At 40.6% G+C, this 15,034-nt stretch overlaps 1 protein-coding gene and 1 pseudogene across 1 annotated transcript; one reads left to right on the top strand and one right to left on the bottom strand.

The window, feature by feature from the left end:
• Positions 1-826: 826 nt before the first annotated feature.
• LOC139375122 (ornithine decarboxylase-like) lies at positions 827-6,472 on the top strand. Its single transcript, XM_071116601.1, has 10 exons — positions 827-1,109; positions 3,020-3,169; positions 3,377-3,510; positions 3,637-3,810; positions 3,915-4,087; positions 4,205-4,421; positions 4,534-4,774; positions 4,921-5,036; positions 5,160-5,374; positions 5,505-6,472. The coding sequence occupies exons 3-10, from the start codon at positions 3,415-3,417 to the stop codon at positions 5,635-5,637; spliced, it is 1,365 nt and encodes a 454-aa protein (XP_070972702.1). The 5' UTR covers positions 827-1,109; positions 3,020-3,169; positions 3,377-3,414; the 3' UTR covers positions 5,638-6,472.
• A 6,138-nt stretch (positions 6,473-12,610) lies between these two features.
• On the bottom strand, positions 12,611-13,961 carry LOC139374477 (protein YIPF7-like; annotated as a pseudogene).
• Positions 13,962-15,034: the final 1,073 nt, after the last annotated feature.

The following is a 15,034-nucleotide window of genomic DNA, read 5'->3' on the forward strand; positions in this document are numbered from 1 at the left end:
CTGAATTGTTCTTAATAGTACATTGACCAGTATAAGAAACCAGCCCGTGTGTCACTTTGACTTTGGATGCTGTCCAGATATGCCAAATCTGACCCACTTTCAAATGAAAGTGTTCAATGACCATCAGGGGTGTGAGGACAAATAGAGGTGATGTCAGAAAATAAGGAATTCCAGAGGCATCAGAAAAAATATGTCACCCCTGAATCATGAAAGGTTGGCCAAATTAGTAATTACACTGCCCTAAAAGCAAATGTGAAAAATACTTTTTAAATTGTTTATTTTTTTACATCTTCAGAACAAGGGAAGCTCAGTTATGGAACAGATGCTGACTGGATCCTGGCAAGCGTTCTTGTTTGCCTGGTGGCTCTCTAGCTCAAGGCACAATATCAGCCAAGACTAAACCATCTTCAGAATCTGTTTAAAGTTGTACAATTGAAATACTAAAAACAGCTGTGTTTCAATTATATTAGTCTGCAAAGTAGCTTACAATTTGGTTTAGGCTATACATTTCAAAGACATTGCGCCAGTAAATGAAGAGATTGCTTTATATGGCCATGGTTAGAAGGGATACATCTTTTGTTAAATTTACGACAAAGGTTTTTTTTTTTAATGCATTTTAGCAAACCCTAACTGTTTTCCTAAACTTAACCTAATTCTCATAACCTGCTACGAAAAGTCAAATCACAAAAGCTATAGTCTGAGTACCAGTCTTTTTATCTAACATTCCACTCCTTGTTATTGCCATGAAGGAGCGGCAGGGAGTGGAATGTAAGGTAAAGAGACTGGTACTCAGGCTACAAAAGCAGTATCCCGTATAGTAAAAACCGGCTTTATCTGCCTCCTCCTACTTCCTCTACGAGCACATGGAGCCGGTGACAAGACTAAACCAGTTCCATCCGACCTCGACTGAGGGCCAGTTTCAGCTGGCGTGTTGTCTTGGAGACGGCACCTCTATAAATACAGCCAGTATCGAGACACAGGCGTGCATTTTTAGTTCAGACCGAGAGTGTTATTCAGTTCTTTGACAGATTCGTCTGACAAGGGAAAACCAAGTATTTTTTTCCAGGATTCTGGTCTAATGGACACACTCTTTGTAAATGCTTTTTAAGGTAAACCTTCATTAATTTATTCTACATTTTCACAATAACTTTCTAATTTATTATAAACTGGTAAGTTAGGCTACCGGTATTCATTATGAGCTATCCAATTTGGCTTATTCAAATCGTGTCAATAATTTTTAGCTAGCTAGTAAGTTAACGTTAGTGTAATGTTATGGTTATGCCATATTGTACAAGTAGTAACGTTAGCTCGTTTTTACGTAGCGCTATCTTCTGACGTTAATTTATTTTTGTGTTTTTGCTTGATGGAAGTGATGGGGTTGGGGTATGATTTGGACCTCGGGAATGTCATAAGCTAGCTGCAGTAACGTTCGCTTGGTAAATGTATTTTATGCTGAAATTCATACTGCCAGTAACTACTGATGGTAGTTGGCTACTTCGACAAAGATCGTGTCCTTTTCGTTTTCCTCATAGCCAATTTTGATATTATCGTAAATTCATGAAAATGTGATTTTTGGTCTTAATGTGAGGTTGTGGTTGGTTAATCATTAGGTTAACAGTATGGTTAGGTTTACAATAACGTTTCCAGAAAGTACATTGAATGAAAAGGCGGGGTTTACGACTTTGTGGCTGTGGTAACTAGTGACGACCCAGGGTTTCTATCCCGAGACGCAAGGTTTCTATCCCGAGACTTCAGGGATTGCTGCGAAACAGGCCAGTGTTTGGAATGTGAGAAATTCTTACATAGTTGTTCATTTTGTCAATCTAAAGGCACAACCTAGTTTCGAGCCAATTTCTTAAGTAGTTGAATATGTTATTACTCCTACCGCGTGAAAGTCACACATTGACACGTTTTCATTCAAAGGAGTGGAGTGCCTTTGACTTGGCGGCTTGCGCACGCGCAGTTCGACGTGAGACGACCGTTGTGCCCTATGACGTATGTTTGCACAGGAGCTAAAGGCGTCCACATTAAAACAGTTTGTGCAACGTATGGTTACGTTTTTCTTCGTTTTGGACTTCAGTAATGTTTTTTTTTTTTTCGGTTGTTGGGCACAGGACACCGCAATAAATATGTCGTGTAATTTTACATCTAACTAAAATGTTTGTATTATTTCGAGATAAACATTTGCATGACAACGAGTGGTTTCTAATTTAATTACAAACACGTCATAGACTACTCTACTGTTGCCCAATTACCGACTTCGGCTTGCCCCAAGAAAAAATGTGCCTGAACAACCGAGAAAAAAACAACCTAACGAAGACAAATGTCATCATAATATATATAGGCACGAACTGTTTCGGCTGGGAAGCATTGGGCGCCTTCAGCTAGCCAACTTCACCATGACATCGCCTACAAGTGTGATCGGGGATTTTTATTGGAGAAGCAGTTTCTGCCTGTCTTCATATTGTACTGTCTTTGTTTTATCCCTTTGAGAGGGCCATGGCTAGAAGGGATCCAGCTTTTGTCAAATTGCTAACTCAGTTCTCCTAACCTGCTACGAAAAATAACATCTTACGTTTATTTGACAAACTGGATTATTTCTAGCCATTACTCTTTGAGAGCGGGAGAAAATATTGCGCTAGTAGCACTACTCAAGAGTCTGCAATTCGGGATCATTGGGAAGTCCCTTTACCCATTTGAAATTGACATTTTTAAATGGTTGGGGTAAGGATTGGGGAGGGATGTCCCAAGGATTCCGTATAGCACTACTCAAGGGTGTGCTTGTTCAACATAAAAATCCTTCATCGTGACCAATAATACATTAAAGCAACTTTAAGCAAGCATATTGCCTATTCATCTGGATAAGACTGTTGCTGTTAATACTATAGGAGGAGCAGTTACTGTTATCTAAAAATGATAATAGGTCTGGTTGACACTGAATGCAGGAAATAGCCATAAAACTCAACACAGCAAATGACACTGTCCTCTTTATGCTACAAATTGTATTTTACTGTTGCAGAATAATCGCTTTAGGAAAGTGCAGACTGGCTACTCTGCAGGCCCCGGCCTAGAGTGTTATGTGAAAGGTTTCAACTTCACTGGTGAACCGCCTTGGCTGCTCTGCACCTGATTAAACTACTTTGCCAAATTCCAACTCTTTCTTGTCCAGGTAAGAGTTGTTTTCCAATCCACTGTCATTTCAAACATGCATGTCATAATATTCTAGAATGGGTGTTAACAGTACATGCCTATGAAATACTGGGGTTGGTTGTAATTGGTGTACTGTAGCTCTGGGAGTAATTATGCTAGTAATTTAGGCACATTCCAGTTCCAGATAATAATGAGCAGTCTTAACTCGGATCTACTTTTTTCACAGTTTTCTTTTGTGACCAATCTAAAAGTTATTCTGCGACCATGAACACTTTCGCTCCTGCCGATTTTGCCTTCCTGGAGGAGGGATTCTGTGCCCGTGACATTGTTGAGCAGAAGATCAATGAGATGTCCATGTCGGTAAGGAGAACTTCCTACTGTCCCTGATTTTACTGCATTTGGTATGAGAAGTGACTTGTTGATGAGGCATTTGTCACTGTAAGATGTATTTCTTATTCGCTTGTATCCGTGTCTTTGCCTCTCCAGGATGATAAGGATGCCTTCTACGTGTGCGACTTGAGTGACGTGCTGAAGAAGCACATGCGATGGGCGCGTGCCATGCCCCGCGTAACGCCCTTCTATGCTGTCAAATGCAATGACAGCCGGACTGTTGTCACGACCTTGGCCTCCTTGGGCGCTGGCTTTGACTGTGCAAGCAAGGTATGTCTCATTCTAAACATCTACTGGTTTATTGAAGTAGCCCTGACCCTGCTGCCCTGTGAATGTGTTTCCTGTTCTGACCCAGTCTGTTTTTGTCCCATCAGACTGAGATCCAGATTGTTCAGTCTCTGGGTGTGGACGCTAGCAGGATCATCTACGCCAATCCTTGCAAGCAGGTATCCCAGATCAAGTATGCCTCTGCCCACGGCGTGCAGATGATGACCTTCGACAGCGACGTGGAACTCATGAAGGTGGCTCGGTGCCACGACAATGCCAAGTAAGAAACATCTCCATGGCTATTCTTTAGCCACACTGAAAACACTTGGTTTTTGTAAGTAACTTATCCGGCTACTCTAGAAAAGTGCACCTCCAACGTTTCTTTCTCCCTGCCCAGACTAGTCCTGCGCATTGCCACAGATGATTCCAAGGCCGTGTGCCAGCTCAGTGTCAAGTTTGGTGCCACCATGAAGGCATGCCGGGGTCTCCTGGAGAGGGCTAAGGAACTGGGCCTGGACGTTATCGGGGTCAGCTTCCACGTGGGGAGTGGCTGCACTGACCCAGAAACCTACAGCCAGGCCATCTCTGATGCCCGCTGTGTCTTTGACATGGGGGTGAGTGTCTTTCTGCTTGGAACGTATCACCTACATTTTATAAATGGACCCGTAACCTGCAGTTGGTCCTCAAGTAGGTCTAACTCATCTTTGTTGGTTCTCTTTTCTGCAGGCTGAGGTGGGTTTCAACATGACCCTCCTGGACATTGGTGGCGGTTTCCCTGGGTCTGAGGATACCAAGCTCAAGTTTGAGGAGATCACAGCAGTTATCAACCCAGCACTGGACAAGTATTTCCCTGCTGACTCTGGGATCCGGATCATTGCTGAGCCAGGCCGCTACTATGTGGCCTCTGCCTACACCCTAGCTGTTAACGTCATCGCAAAGAAGGTCATCATGAACGAGCAAATTGACGGTATGAGCAAATTGACTCTATGAGCAAATTGACTCAATCTGCAAACTTGTGGTTAATGCCTGACGTGACACATAAAATTGCATCACTCAATCCAAAGTAATAGCGAGCCAAATTTCATTATAATTTACACAACTCTGCCCCTACAGAGGATGACGATTGGGTCAGTGACCGGACTCTGATGTACTATGTGAACGATGGCGTCTATGGCTCCTTCAACTGTATTCTATATGACCATGCTCACCCCTTGCCTACCCTGCACAAGGTAAGTTGATTAACACACTTTATTTCACTCCACCAAACTAACTCTCGCAAAGTTAATCCATAAAACCAATAAAATAAGTCTGACAATTGTTTGTTAATCCCTGTTCTCATTATCCATCTACAGAAGCCAAAGCCAGATGAGCGTATGTACCCCTGCAGCATCTGGGGACCAACCTGTGACGGCCTGGATCGCATCGCTGAGGTGTGCACTCTGCCGGATATGCAAGTGGGAGAGTGGCTGCTGTTTGAGAATATGGGGGCCTACACTGTGGCTGCGTCCTCTACCTTCAACGGCTTCCAGAAGCCAGACATCTACTACATCATGTCCCGCACAGCTTGGTAAGTTGTTGGGAATGTAGAGAGAAATAGAATGTGATTGTGGCAGCATCTCTCCATACAGGGATATCATCAATTCCCAACCTTCTTTCTGATTTTAAATCCGTTTTGGTTTTCTCTTGTCCCTGTGTAGGCAGTGCATACAGCAGATCTGTGCCCAGGGGATGCCCACTCCCGTTGAGGATGCGTCCTGTGTGACATCCAGCTGTGGCCATGAGAGCAGCCTGGTGCTGCCCACCAAGTCAAGCCAGACCTGTGTGCTCTAAAAACAACACCAACATAATCTCATACATACCCACCACCACACTGCCACTCTACTGGCCCAGTACTCTGTGTTATTAAGTTCCTATTTAATGTTTTAAAAAAACATTTTTTTTACTCATACCGTTGAAAGGCCAGTTACTTGATGGGAGAATGAGAGGGGCATGTTGGCGCACATTTCTCCCTTTTCTGTATGAAAGACTGAGATCTAATCCTGAGCTGAGGCTGAATCTCTCTTAAAACATCACTAAAGGTACATCTCGGAGGGTTGGTGTCATATTGTTACAGGGTTCCGATTGGCTTATGCCTACAAAGGTTGTATGTTCAATTCCAGTAGGGGCCACAAAACACCTTAATTTGCATTGACCATAAATCGCTTTAGATGAGAGCATTTGCAAAAGGACAATGTAAATGTTACATGACAGTGTCGTAGGGGATTTTCTCTTGTAAACTCCAATTCCCAGAAGGCTCCCTGTTTCAATTGAATCAACAACCCAATCTCATGACTAAAGGGGCTGTTTGAGGGCGACTTACTTCTCCAGGAAATGGCTGCTACAGATATTTAATTTTCCCCAATCTCCTCTTTCATACAGAACCATTTGTTCAATGTAGGGACTCAACATGCAGACTGTCCCTCTTCTCCTTTTCTGTATTTTTTTTTTATAATAATGTCTTTTATTGCTAGGTAGTATGTCAGTTAATGATACAAATAATAATTGTTACTATTGACGATGCATTTTAAAAAGGATACGCAGGAGATGGGATTGCACATTTGTATCACTTTCCTATGGAAACATTTTTTAATTTTGTATTTTTTTTAAAATAAAATGTGTAGGTGCAGAGCTGAATGTTGTGTGGTCCTTTCTGGGGGTATAGTCCGTATCCTTTTGGTAGAGATTGGTGGACACTAGATAACACCGTGCGGATATTACTACAGTAGTTAAGTGATTCACTCTTATTAATAATATACAGTACCAGTCAAGTTGGGACTCAAGGGTTTTTCATTTTTTCCCTACGTTGTAGAATAATGGTGACGACATCAAAACTATGAAATAACACATGGAATCATGTATTAACCATCGTAGGATACTGCCGAAGACTAGGGTACAGAGTGTGTCTGCATCCTGGTCCATGAAGCTGTTACTTTGGAAGATGTGGGAGCTGCACCAGAACCTGGCAGATGGAGCCTGTTATAGGCATATTCTTTGTGGCAACCTGGAATAAGAATGTTAACATGACTTCATATTACTCAATTGACAATGCTTCTAATGTCCTGGTGTATACAGTGGGGCAAAAAAGTATTTACTCAGCCACCAATTGTGCACGTTCTCCCACTTAAAAAGATGAGAGGCCTGTAATTTTCATCATAGGTACACTTCAACTATGACAGACAAAATGAGAAAAAAAATCCAGAAAATCACATTGTAGGATTTTTAATGAATTTATTTGCAAATTATGGTGGAAAATAAGTATTTGGTCACCTACAAACAAGCAAGATTTCTGGCTCTCACAGACCTGTAACTTATTCTTTAAGAGGCTCCTCTGTCCTCCACTTGTTACCTGTATTAATGGCACCTGTTTGAACTTATCATTTTAAAAGATTATTAAAAAAATTGAAAATACATTGAACATTGAAGCATTGTCTTTTCACTTAAAACTCTGCTTCGGGAGTCGGTTGCTATACTAAGCTATGAAGAATTCCATGGCTGGATAGTGGATACAAACCAGAATGAAGGGGGACAATTTAAATCTTTCTCAATGTTTGCTTAACTTCCTTCTCCTCTTGTTCAGCAGTGCTCTCTGCACCCTCCTGTTCTCCCTCTCCAGAGTAGTTGTTCTCCAGACAGAAATGGGACTCATGCTCCTTGTCCTCGAACTCCTCTCCTCCTGCTGTTTCATCCTGCATATCATCTTCACCCCTAGCGGACTAAACTCCAATTTATGGTGAAGGAAGTTTATGATGAACTTCTGTTGGTGAAGTTCATCATAAACTACCTTCACCATGGAGTGACGTTTAGTCTGCTACCTCACCTCCTTTATTTGATCCTGCTTCCTCATCTGCCTCTTCTGGTGTCACAGTCAAACCATTTCCTGCTTCTTGATGTTCCTCATCTTCCTCGCCGTCACTGCCTAATAAAATCAAGCAGAATAGAAAATTATAATTTTAAATTCTGATCTGATTTGCACTCCATGACTGTTTTAAAGTCAAATAACAATCCTTGCATAACCAATATTTCATATCTGCAAGCAAAACTATGGTTCAATCAGAGTGCACTTTCACTTGCCTTCACTGAGATGCTCTTCCACTTCTTTATTCTCTACACTCTTCTCATCTTCGCTTTCGTGGTCTGCAGGGCAGCTGAGAGTTGACAACTACTTCTGATATGTCGACTTCTGGTTCGTCGTTCTCGTCAATATCAGCTCTGGACTGTACCAGGCTGTCTGGCTGTAGCAAAGAGAAAACATTATAAAAACACAAGGTTGCTAGGTAGCTAGGAAACTAGCTAGCTAGCTAACTAATTGTAAGTCAGATAAGTAGCTAGCTAGTAGACTTACCAGATCCAATATTTGTGTTTTTTCTGCCTTTTCTGTAACTCTAGAATAAATAATTTAAAACATTTGATTTATATTACATGCAGTGTCACGGGAGTAACATGATGTATAACCAGCCAGCTAGCTATAGATCCACACGGTGGAGGTGTCATAATACTCTTAAAACCTAGCAGTCAAACAGTGAAAAGGGCCTCCTGAGTGCCGCAGCGATCTAAGGCACTGCATCGCATTGCTTGAGGCATCACTACAGGCCGAGGTTCCATGCTATGTCATAGCCGGCCTTGACCAGGAGACCCATGAGGTGGCGCACATTTGGCCCAGCGGGGTCCAGGTTAAGAGGAGGGTTTGGCCGGCCGTGATATCCTTGTCCCATCGTGCTCTAGCGTCGCTTTGTGGCGGGCTGGGTGCCTGCAAGCTGACTTTGTTCGCCAGCTAGACTGTGTTTCGTCCGACACATTGGTGCAGCTGGCTTCCGGATTAAGTGAGCAGTGTGTCAAGAAGCAATGCGGCTTGGCAGGGTCATGTTTCGGAGGATGCATGGCTCTCGACCTTCGCCTCTCCCGAGTTTGTAGGGGAGTTGCAGCGATTGGACAAGACTGTAACTACCAATTGGATATCATGAAAAAGGGGTAAAAGTACAAAAACAACATCAGGGAAAAGGTTCCAATTGTTTTTCCACCATTAATTTCCCATAGGGGATTTAAAAAACACTTATTATAAGGGCTGTGTTTTGTGTAGGCTTACCCTGGTGTGTCGGTTTGATAACCATGTAAATCTCAATTGGACAAGGTGACTTTTATCAATATATTCGGCTCTATTTACTCTCAGATTCAAAAATGCTAATTAGCATCAAAGTAGGGGTACTAAGCTAACATGGAATTGTTTTCAGATGGTCATACCATGGATCATTTAGCTATTTGATTTAGAATTTTAGGACCCCTTTAGGTATTTTTTTTTTAATAAACATATTGTTTGTAGAATGAGCAGCGATGCTCCTCTGGGTGTAAACTCTATGGGTTTGAAAAATAGAAGAGCTCAGTAGAATGGACCCCCCTTTTACTGCGACACAACATACAGAATGAAATTGTGTATGGTGCAATATGTATGTCCAATTTTTAAAACATACTGAACATCGTGCAATATGAATGGGCTAATTAACAAAGGGATTTAAAAGTGTTTTCTAAAGTTGATTATTATAATTATATTGTTAATACTATTATTATTAACAGTAGATAAATAATGTTTTGTTATTTGTATTACTGCTGTTACCATGATAACTATCTAGTAATCCTTACTTTTAATGCTGTTAACAATAATGTCAATGCTATAATATTATTTGTAAAGGCGATTAACTGTTTTTCTTTTTTCATATTGTTAAACAAAATTAATTTGCAAAATACATTTGCTCACAAAAATGTTATGAATTGTCCATTGTATAATTTTTTACCATCTTCATTGCGAGACTTTTATTTTGAAGTGAAATCGCTGTGGTCACGACCTTATTCCTTCTACTTCTGGCTTATTCTTGCTGGTAGAATGTAGGTGGGAGACACTGGTATGTTTGGGTTTTTCCGCAGGACAATAGGGTCACTTTTGGTATTCAAATTACAGGGATAATACACAATAAATATTTGACAAAAACATATATTACACTAGATTCTATTACCAAACTCTGTGCTCTTACTTTGGCTGTAGTTGATTCACCCAGACAGACTGTGTGATTTTATGTCGATGACAGCAAAGTTTTAGTTGGGAAAGATTCCGCTCTTCCCTTTTAAACGGAACCTGCTCTTGCTACAATAAAGGGATGCTCCTATACAACAGGCACATGCTTGATAACATTGTAATAGGTCCTCAAAGTTGCTGAAGCTTTCATCTGATGAGAGGTTGTGGAGGTATGACACTGGGCACAAGAACTGGTGGGTTGTTGATCTGCAGTGACCTCTCAACTATGGTTGCCTATTTGGTCATATTTGACCAATCAATTAATTATGCATCATTTGGATATCAGTTTACTGTTTGCCTGTTTTAACTGTTACCATGGCAGAACTTCATTTATTATTAACCATTTTGGTGTCTAGGTTTCTTACTCAGACCATTTTGGACTTAGATTTTACATGTCAATGAAAATTAACAATAGCAGAAGGGTATGGCTTAATCTTACAAGAATGCATCTTACTTCACTGAAAGAGAGATGTTGACCATTTAAACATGTAAAACACCCTCTTGTGTTCCAATGGAGGGCACAACCTCAAGACAAGACAAAGAAAAGGCTCAGAGAACTGTAAGGTTTCGGGTGGCATCTGCAAATAGTGGTCGCATTTTAACTGAGGTTTTCAAGGATGACACATTGACATTGTGTGGCTCAGTGACAGACTCAGTTGACTCGGACTGCACCAGCAACTCGGAGAGTGAGCAGGTGAGCTCCCCACCAACCAGTGAGGCAAATGGGCATCTGTGTGGGCTGGTGGGCACAGCGCCGGATGATTGCGGGAGTGATCCAGATGACCTGCTTATGTACGCTAGCACCAAAAAGGAGCTGCTCTTTAGCAACAAGCGCATTAATATCTGCAGCAAGAATGGGACTGTACGTGGTGTGAAGAACAAAGTCAGTGCAGGTCAAGCGCTGTTCAACAACCTTTCCAACCTCTCCAACGTGTATACAGTGAGTAATTTAACAATGTTATATTCCTCATAGCTATCCTAGCAGGCTTGTGTTTACTTTAGGGAAAAGTCACACAATGTCAAAACACATCATCATGAGACTTTTGGATCATGCTTGATTTAGGGCATCAGGAGACTTGAAAGCAGTATAAAACTTCAATGTATCAAAAGCGGACTAATGAATAATATATGAAAACATTGTTTCAGTAAAATTCCCCTTTAATAACAATTCACCTTTCTAGTCACACTTTACAGTGTGTTCCTAATACCTATGCAATTACAGGGTAACTACAGTGAAGGTACACATTGTTACAGTACTTACAACAGCATTTATCTGTTTCTTTCTCTACCTGCCGTCTTGAAGGGTAACCTACGTGGCAGCCGACCTCATCTGAAAAAAATACCATGGGAAAAAGATGATGGGAACTGAGACTGGGTCTACTGATTCTGCTGGCTATTATAACACACAACCTTTGGTCTTCAAGATTTGTGTTTATGTATTTACTTCAGGGACAGTCACACTTGGCCCAGTGTCTCAATTACTCCCCCTGGTCCCTTATGGTTTACGACCTGAATGGTTGAGATAATAGGGAATAATCAAGCAATCCTAAATCCAATACAGTAGAGATCCAAACCCTATAGTTATGAACAGACTAATCCTCTAAATACACCATTATTCTAGAGGCTGTGTAAATCAGCTATGCCAAACCCTGTATTGGACATGTGCTATTGAATGGATGAATTCAAAATAAAAATCTTAATGTCCTACAAATATGTTTTTGATCAGTAAAAAAAAACACTTTCACTCAAAGTTACAGTCCTATGACTGTAAGACAACGTACTTCACCAAGGAAAAGTTATCAGAATGGAGCATAATATTTCTTTGCTGATGTTTATAAATACTTTCTAAGGTTAAATGTTTTTGTAAGTGGGCTGCTTTGTGAGTGTAAATTAGATGAAATCATTTAAGACTGTATTCTTGGAAGAACAATGCATTCTTTATATAGTAAAACCATGCTTAACCATGCTCTTGCGCTATTGTATTTTGAAGACTAAGAACCATGTAGGTTTGTAAGTTTATACACGGGTAATAATTCTAGCTTTTTCTTTCATTTTCAAGATGAAATATATATATTTTTACCTTTATTTAACTAGGCAAGTCCATTTAGAACAAATTCTTATTTTCAACGACGGCCTAGGAACAGTGGGTTAAGTGCCATGTTCAGGGGAAGAACGACAGATTTTTACCTTGTCAGCTTGGGGATTCGATCTTGGAACCTTTTGGTTACTAGTCCAACGCTCTAACCACCTGCCGCCCCAAATATGTTATACTCAATGTATGTTTTTTCATATCCTGAATGTATGCTTTTTAAGACACAAGATACAGTGAATTATACTGTTAAAATCAATCTTAAATAAAGTTTTATAGCTTTTCAACATGGTGTTCGTTGGTTCCATAATTTCAATTGAAGTCAGTGTTGCATTTTGACACAATGTAACATTTCAAATTCCATTTATTGGCACATTCCAATGCACAAATGTCAACCAATTACACACCCAGATGACATTTTTCACAATGTAAAGTAACTCCTATGGAAAAACTGAGCCTCATTTTTTTTTTTAAATATAGGAATTCAACAAACAAAACTCCATATATAACTATAACTCAATACCAGACTGACACCCATACCAGACATGTATTGCCCAATGTAGTGCTTCAGAAATTGGATCTCTGTTGACAGTCAGTGACAGTAGTGGCCTTCAGAACACTGTTAGCAAGGCAAAGACTCCATAGAGCAGGGCACAGGGGTACGCTACCAACAGCTGCTGACCCTCCATAGCCAGGGTGGAGATGAAGATCTTGGAAGCTGAGAGACTGCACCAGCCAATCACCAGCAAGGCCAGGGTCGTTCCGATGATCCCTCTGGACGTAAATCAAAAGTCAAATTTGACAGAACAAAGGACATGACAGAACAGAAATCAAGATGAGCAAACTGTGTTTTTCTACACAATATTATTTAGGCAACCTTTTAATTGTTTTTGGACTGAAAAGGCCTACTCGCTGTAGGGGAAAGACGACTGCAAATGCAGATAGTGCCACAGTGGGGAGGAGGCGGTAGCCCAGCACGCTGGCTACACAGCCATAGGACACAGTCAGGGAACCCATCAGGGTCAAAAGGGTGTAGATCATCATACAGCCGATGGTACTGATCCCATAGACGTAGCCAAAGTGGGATTTGCCTGCCTATATAAAGAGTAAATACATTTTGTTACAGTACACTTTCAGTACAATACATGCACAGTTACATACAGCAAAGCTACAAATATTTTTTATCTGAATAGTAAATCATGATGACTTAGGCTGTGAAAACATGCAACACACACACACACTTGGACATAAGCTGCTGGCAAGGTTCTTCACCATGAGTAAAGTGACACCCAGAGCGATACAGAACAGAATAGGGTCAGGTCGGTCTCATTCATGATGCTGCCATCTGCTGGGATCATAGGGTTCAGCACTGTCAACGTCTTCTGCCATATGTGCTCAAAATTCATGCCAATCTCTGCACAAATACACAAGAGATGAATAAAAGCAGATGTGAAGATGAGAAGACCTACAGTTGAAGTCAGAAGTTTACATACACTTAGGTTGGAGTCATTAAAACTCGTTTTTCAACCACTCCACAAATGTCTTGTTAACAAACTATAGTTTTGGCAAGTCGGTTAGGACATCTACTTTGTGCATGACACAAGTCATTTTTCCAACAATTGTTTACAAACAGATTATTTCACTTATAATTCACTGTATCACAATTCCAGTGGGTCAGAAGTTTACATACACTAAGTTGACTGTGCCTTTAAACAGCTTGGAAAATTCCAGAAAATTATGTCATGGCTTTAGAAGCTTCTGACAGGCTGATTGACATAATTTGAGTCAATTGGAGGTGTACTTATGGATGTAATTCAAGGCCTACCTTCAAACTCAGTGCCTCTTTGCTTGTCCTCTGGTCTGATGAAACAAAAATAGAACTGTTTGGCCATAATGACCATTGTTAACTGTACTTCAACTGTACTTACTCATCCTCATACTCTGGGTTAAGGTTTTAGCCATTGTAGTCATTGGCCACCTGTCCGTGGTCATCAATGTAATACCCTGACTGGTAGAAATCCTGTTCACATTTCTGAAAGTCCCCCATTACTATGGAGTAGGTGGAAAAGATGAAGATAAAGATCATTACTGCAAAAGATGAGTGAAGTAAGGGGCCCTTGTGAGGAGGGCTGCTCAGTTCCCACATGTTATATCACAAAACGAGTTGCCAATCAAATCACAATTTTATAAGCTACAAATTAAAATACAAATAGATGACCTATTGCGCTTCATTCTTTGGTCAATATTATACTGACACTACAGCAGAAAAGGCATGCCAGATATTCAAACAGCAGGTTTCACTCAAACTGCTAAGGCCAGATCATAATTAGTTACTGGGATTGCCTTATTGAGTTCAGATTTCAAACCTTGAGGTAAATTCTGAGCAAGACCTCCTGTTATGTTGTCAGGGGAGAGTTTTGAAAGAACATTTGAAGGCTGTGTGGGGGATGTACAAATGTGTAAATAGTTTCCTCTATTTGAGCTGGGGGCATGATAACCCCAGAGAAGTAGACTAAGTAGCCCACTTTCTATCTAATCTATTTCTTAATTTCCTATTCTCTATTTTCACTCCTTTTTCTAGGTTTAGTAATATGTCTTACGCAAATTAAGCCAGTTGCAGAAATGCAATGGTTTTGGATACTGGGTGCTACTGAACAGAATTTACAATTTCCACTGTTTACATGGCTCTTATTTTGAAGGATTTTTAAACAGCTTAAATCGGATGTTGCTGGCTCAACATGGGTTAAGACAGTCATATGATTTCCCTGTGGGCAAAGCTGCTTACTTAAAATAAAAAAATATAATAATAAAAAAAAGGGGTAACAGTGGATTAGCATTCATACATTTACAAGGTAGTAATACATTTACATTTTGTTCTACATATGAAAAACAACCAAGTCCAGCTAACTAGCTAGCTACCTTGCTAAACCTAGTATCAGCTGGAGATAAATTAACGTAAACTCGTACATCGCATTGGTCCGTACAATTGCCCTTATTTTAGTGCCCCCAAAGCGTAATACTTCCAGATCAACTGT

The sequence above is a fragment of the Oncorhynchus clarkii genome, chromosome 19, assembly GCF_045791955.1.
Source record: "Oncorhynchus clarkii lewisi isolate Uvic-CL-2024 chromosome 19, UVic_Ocla_1.0, whole genome shotgun sequence".
NCBI lineage: Eukaryota > Metazoa > Chordata > Actinopteri > Salmoniformes > Salmonidae > Oncorhynchus > Oncorhynchus clarkii.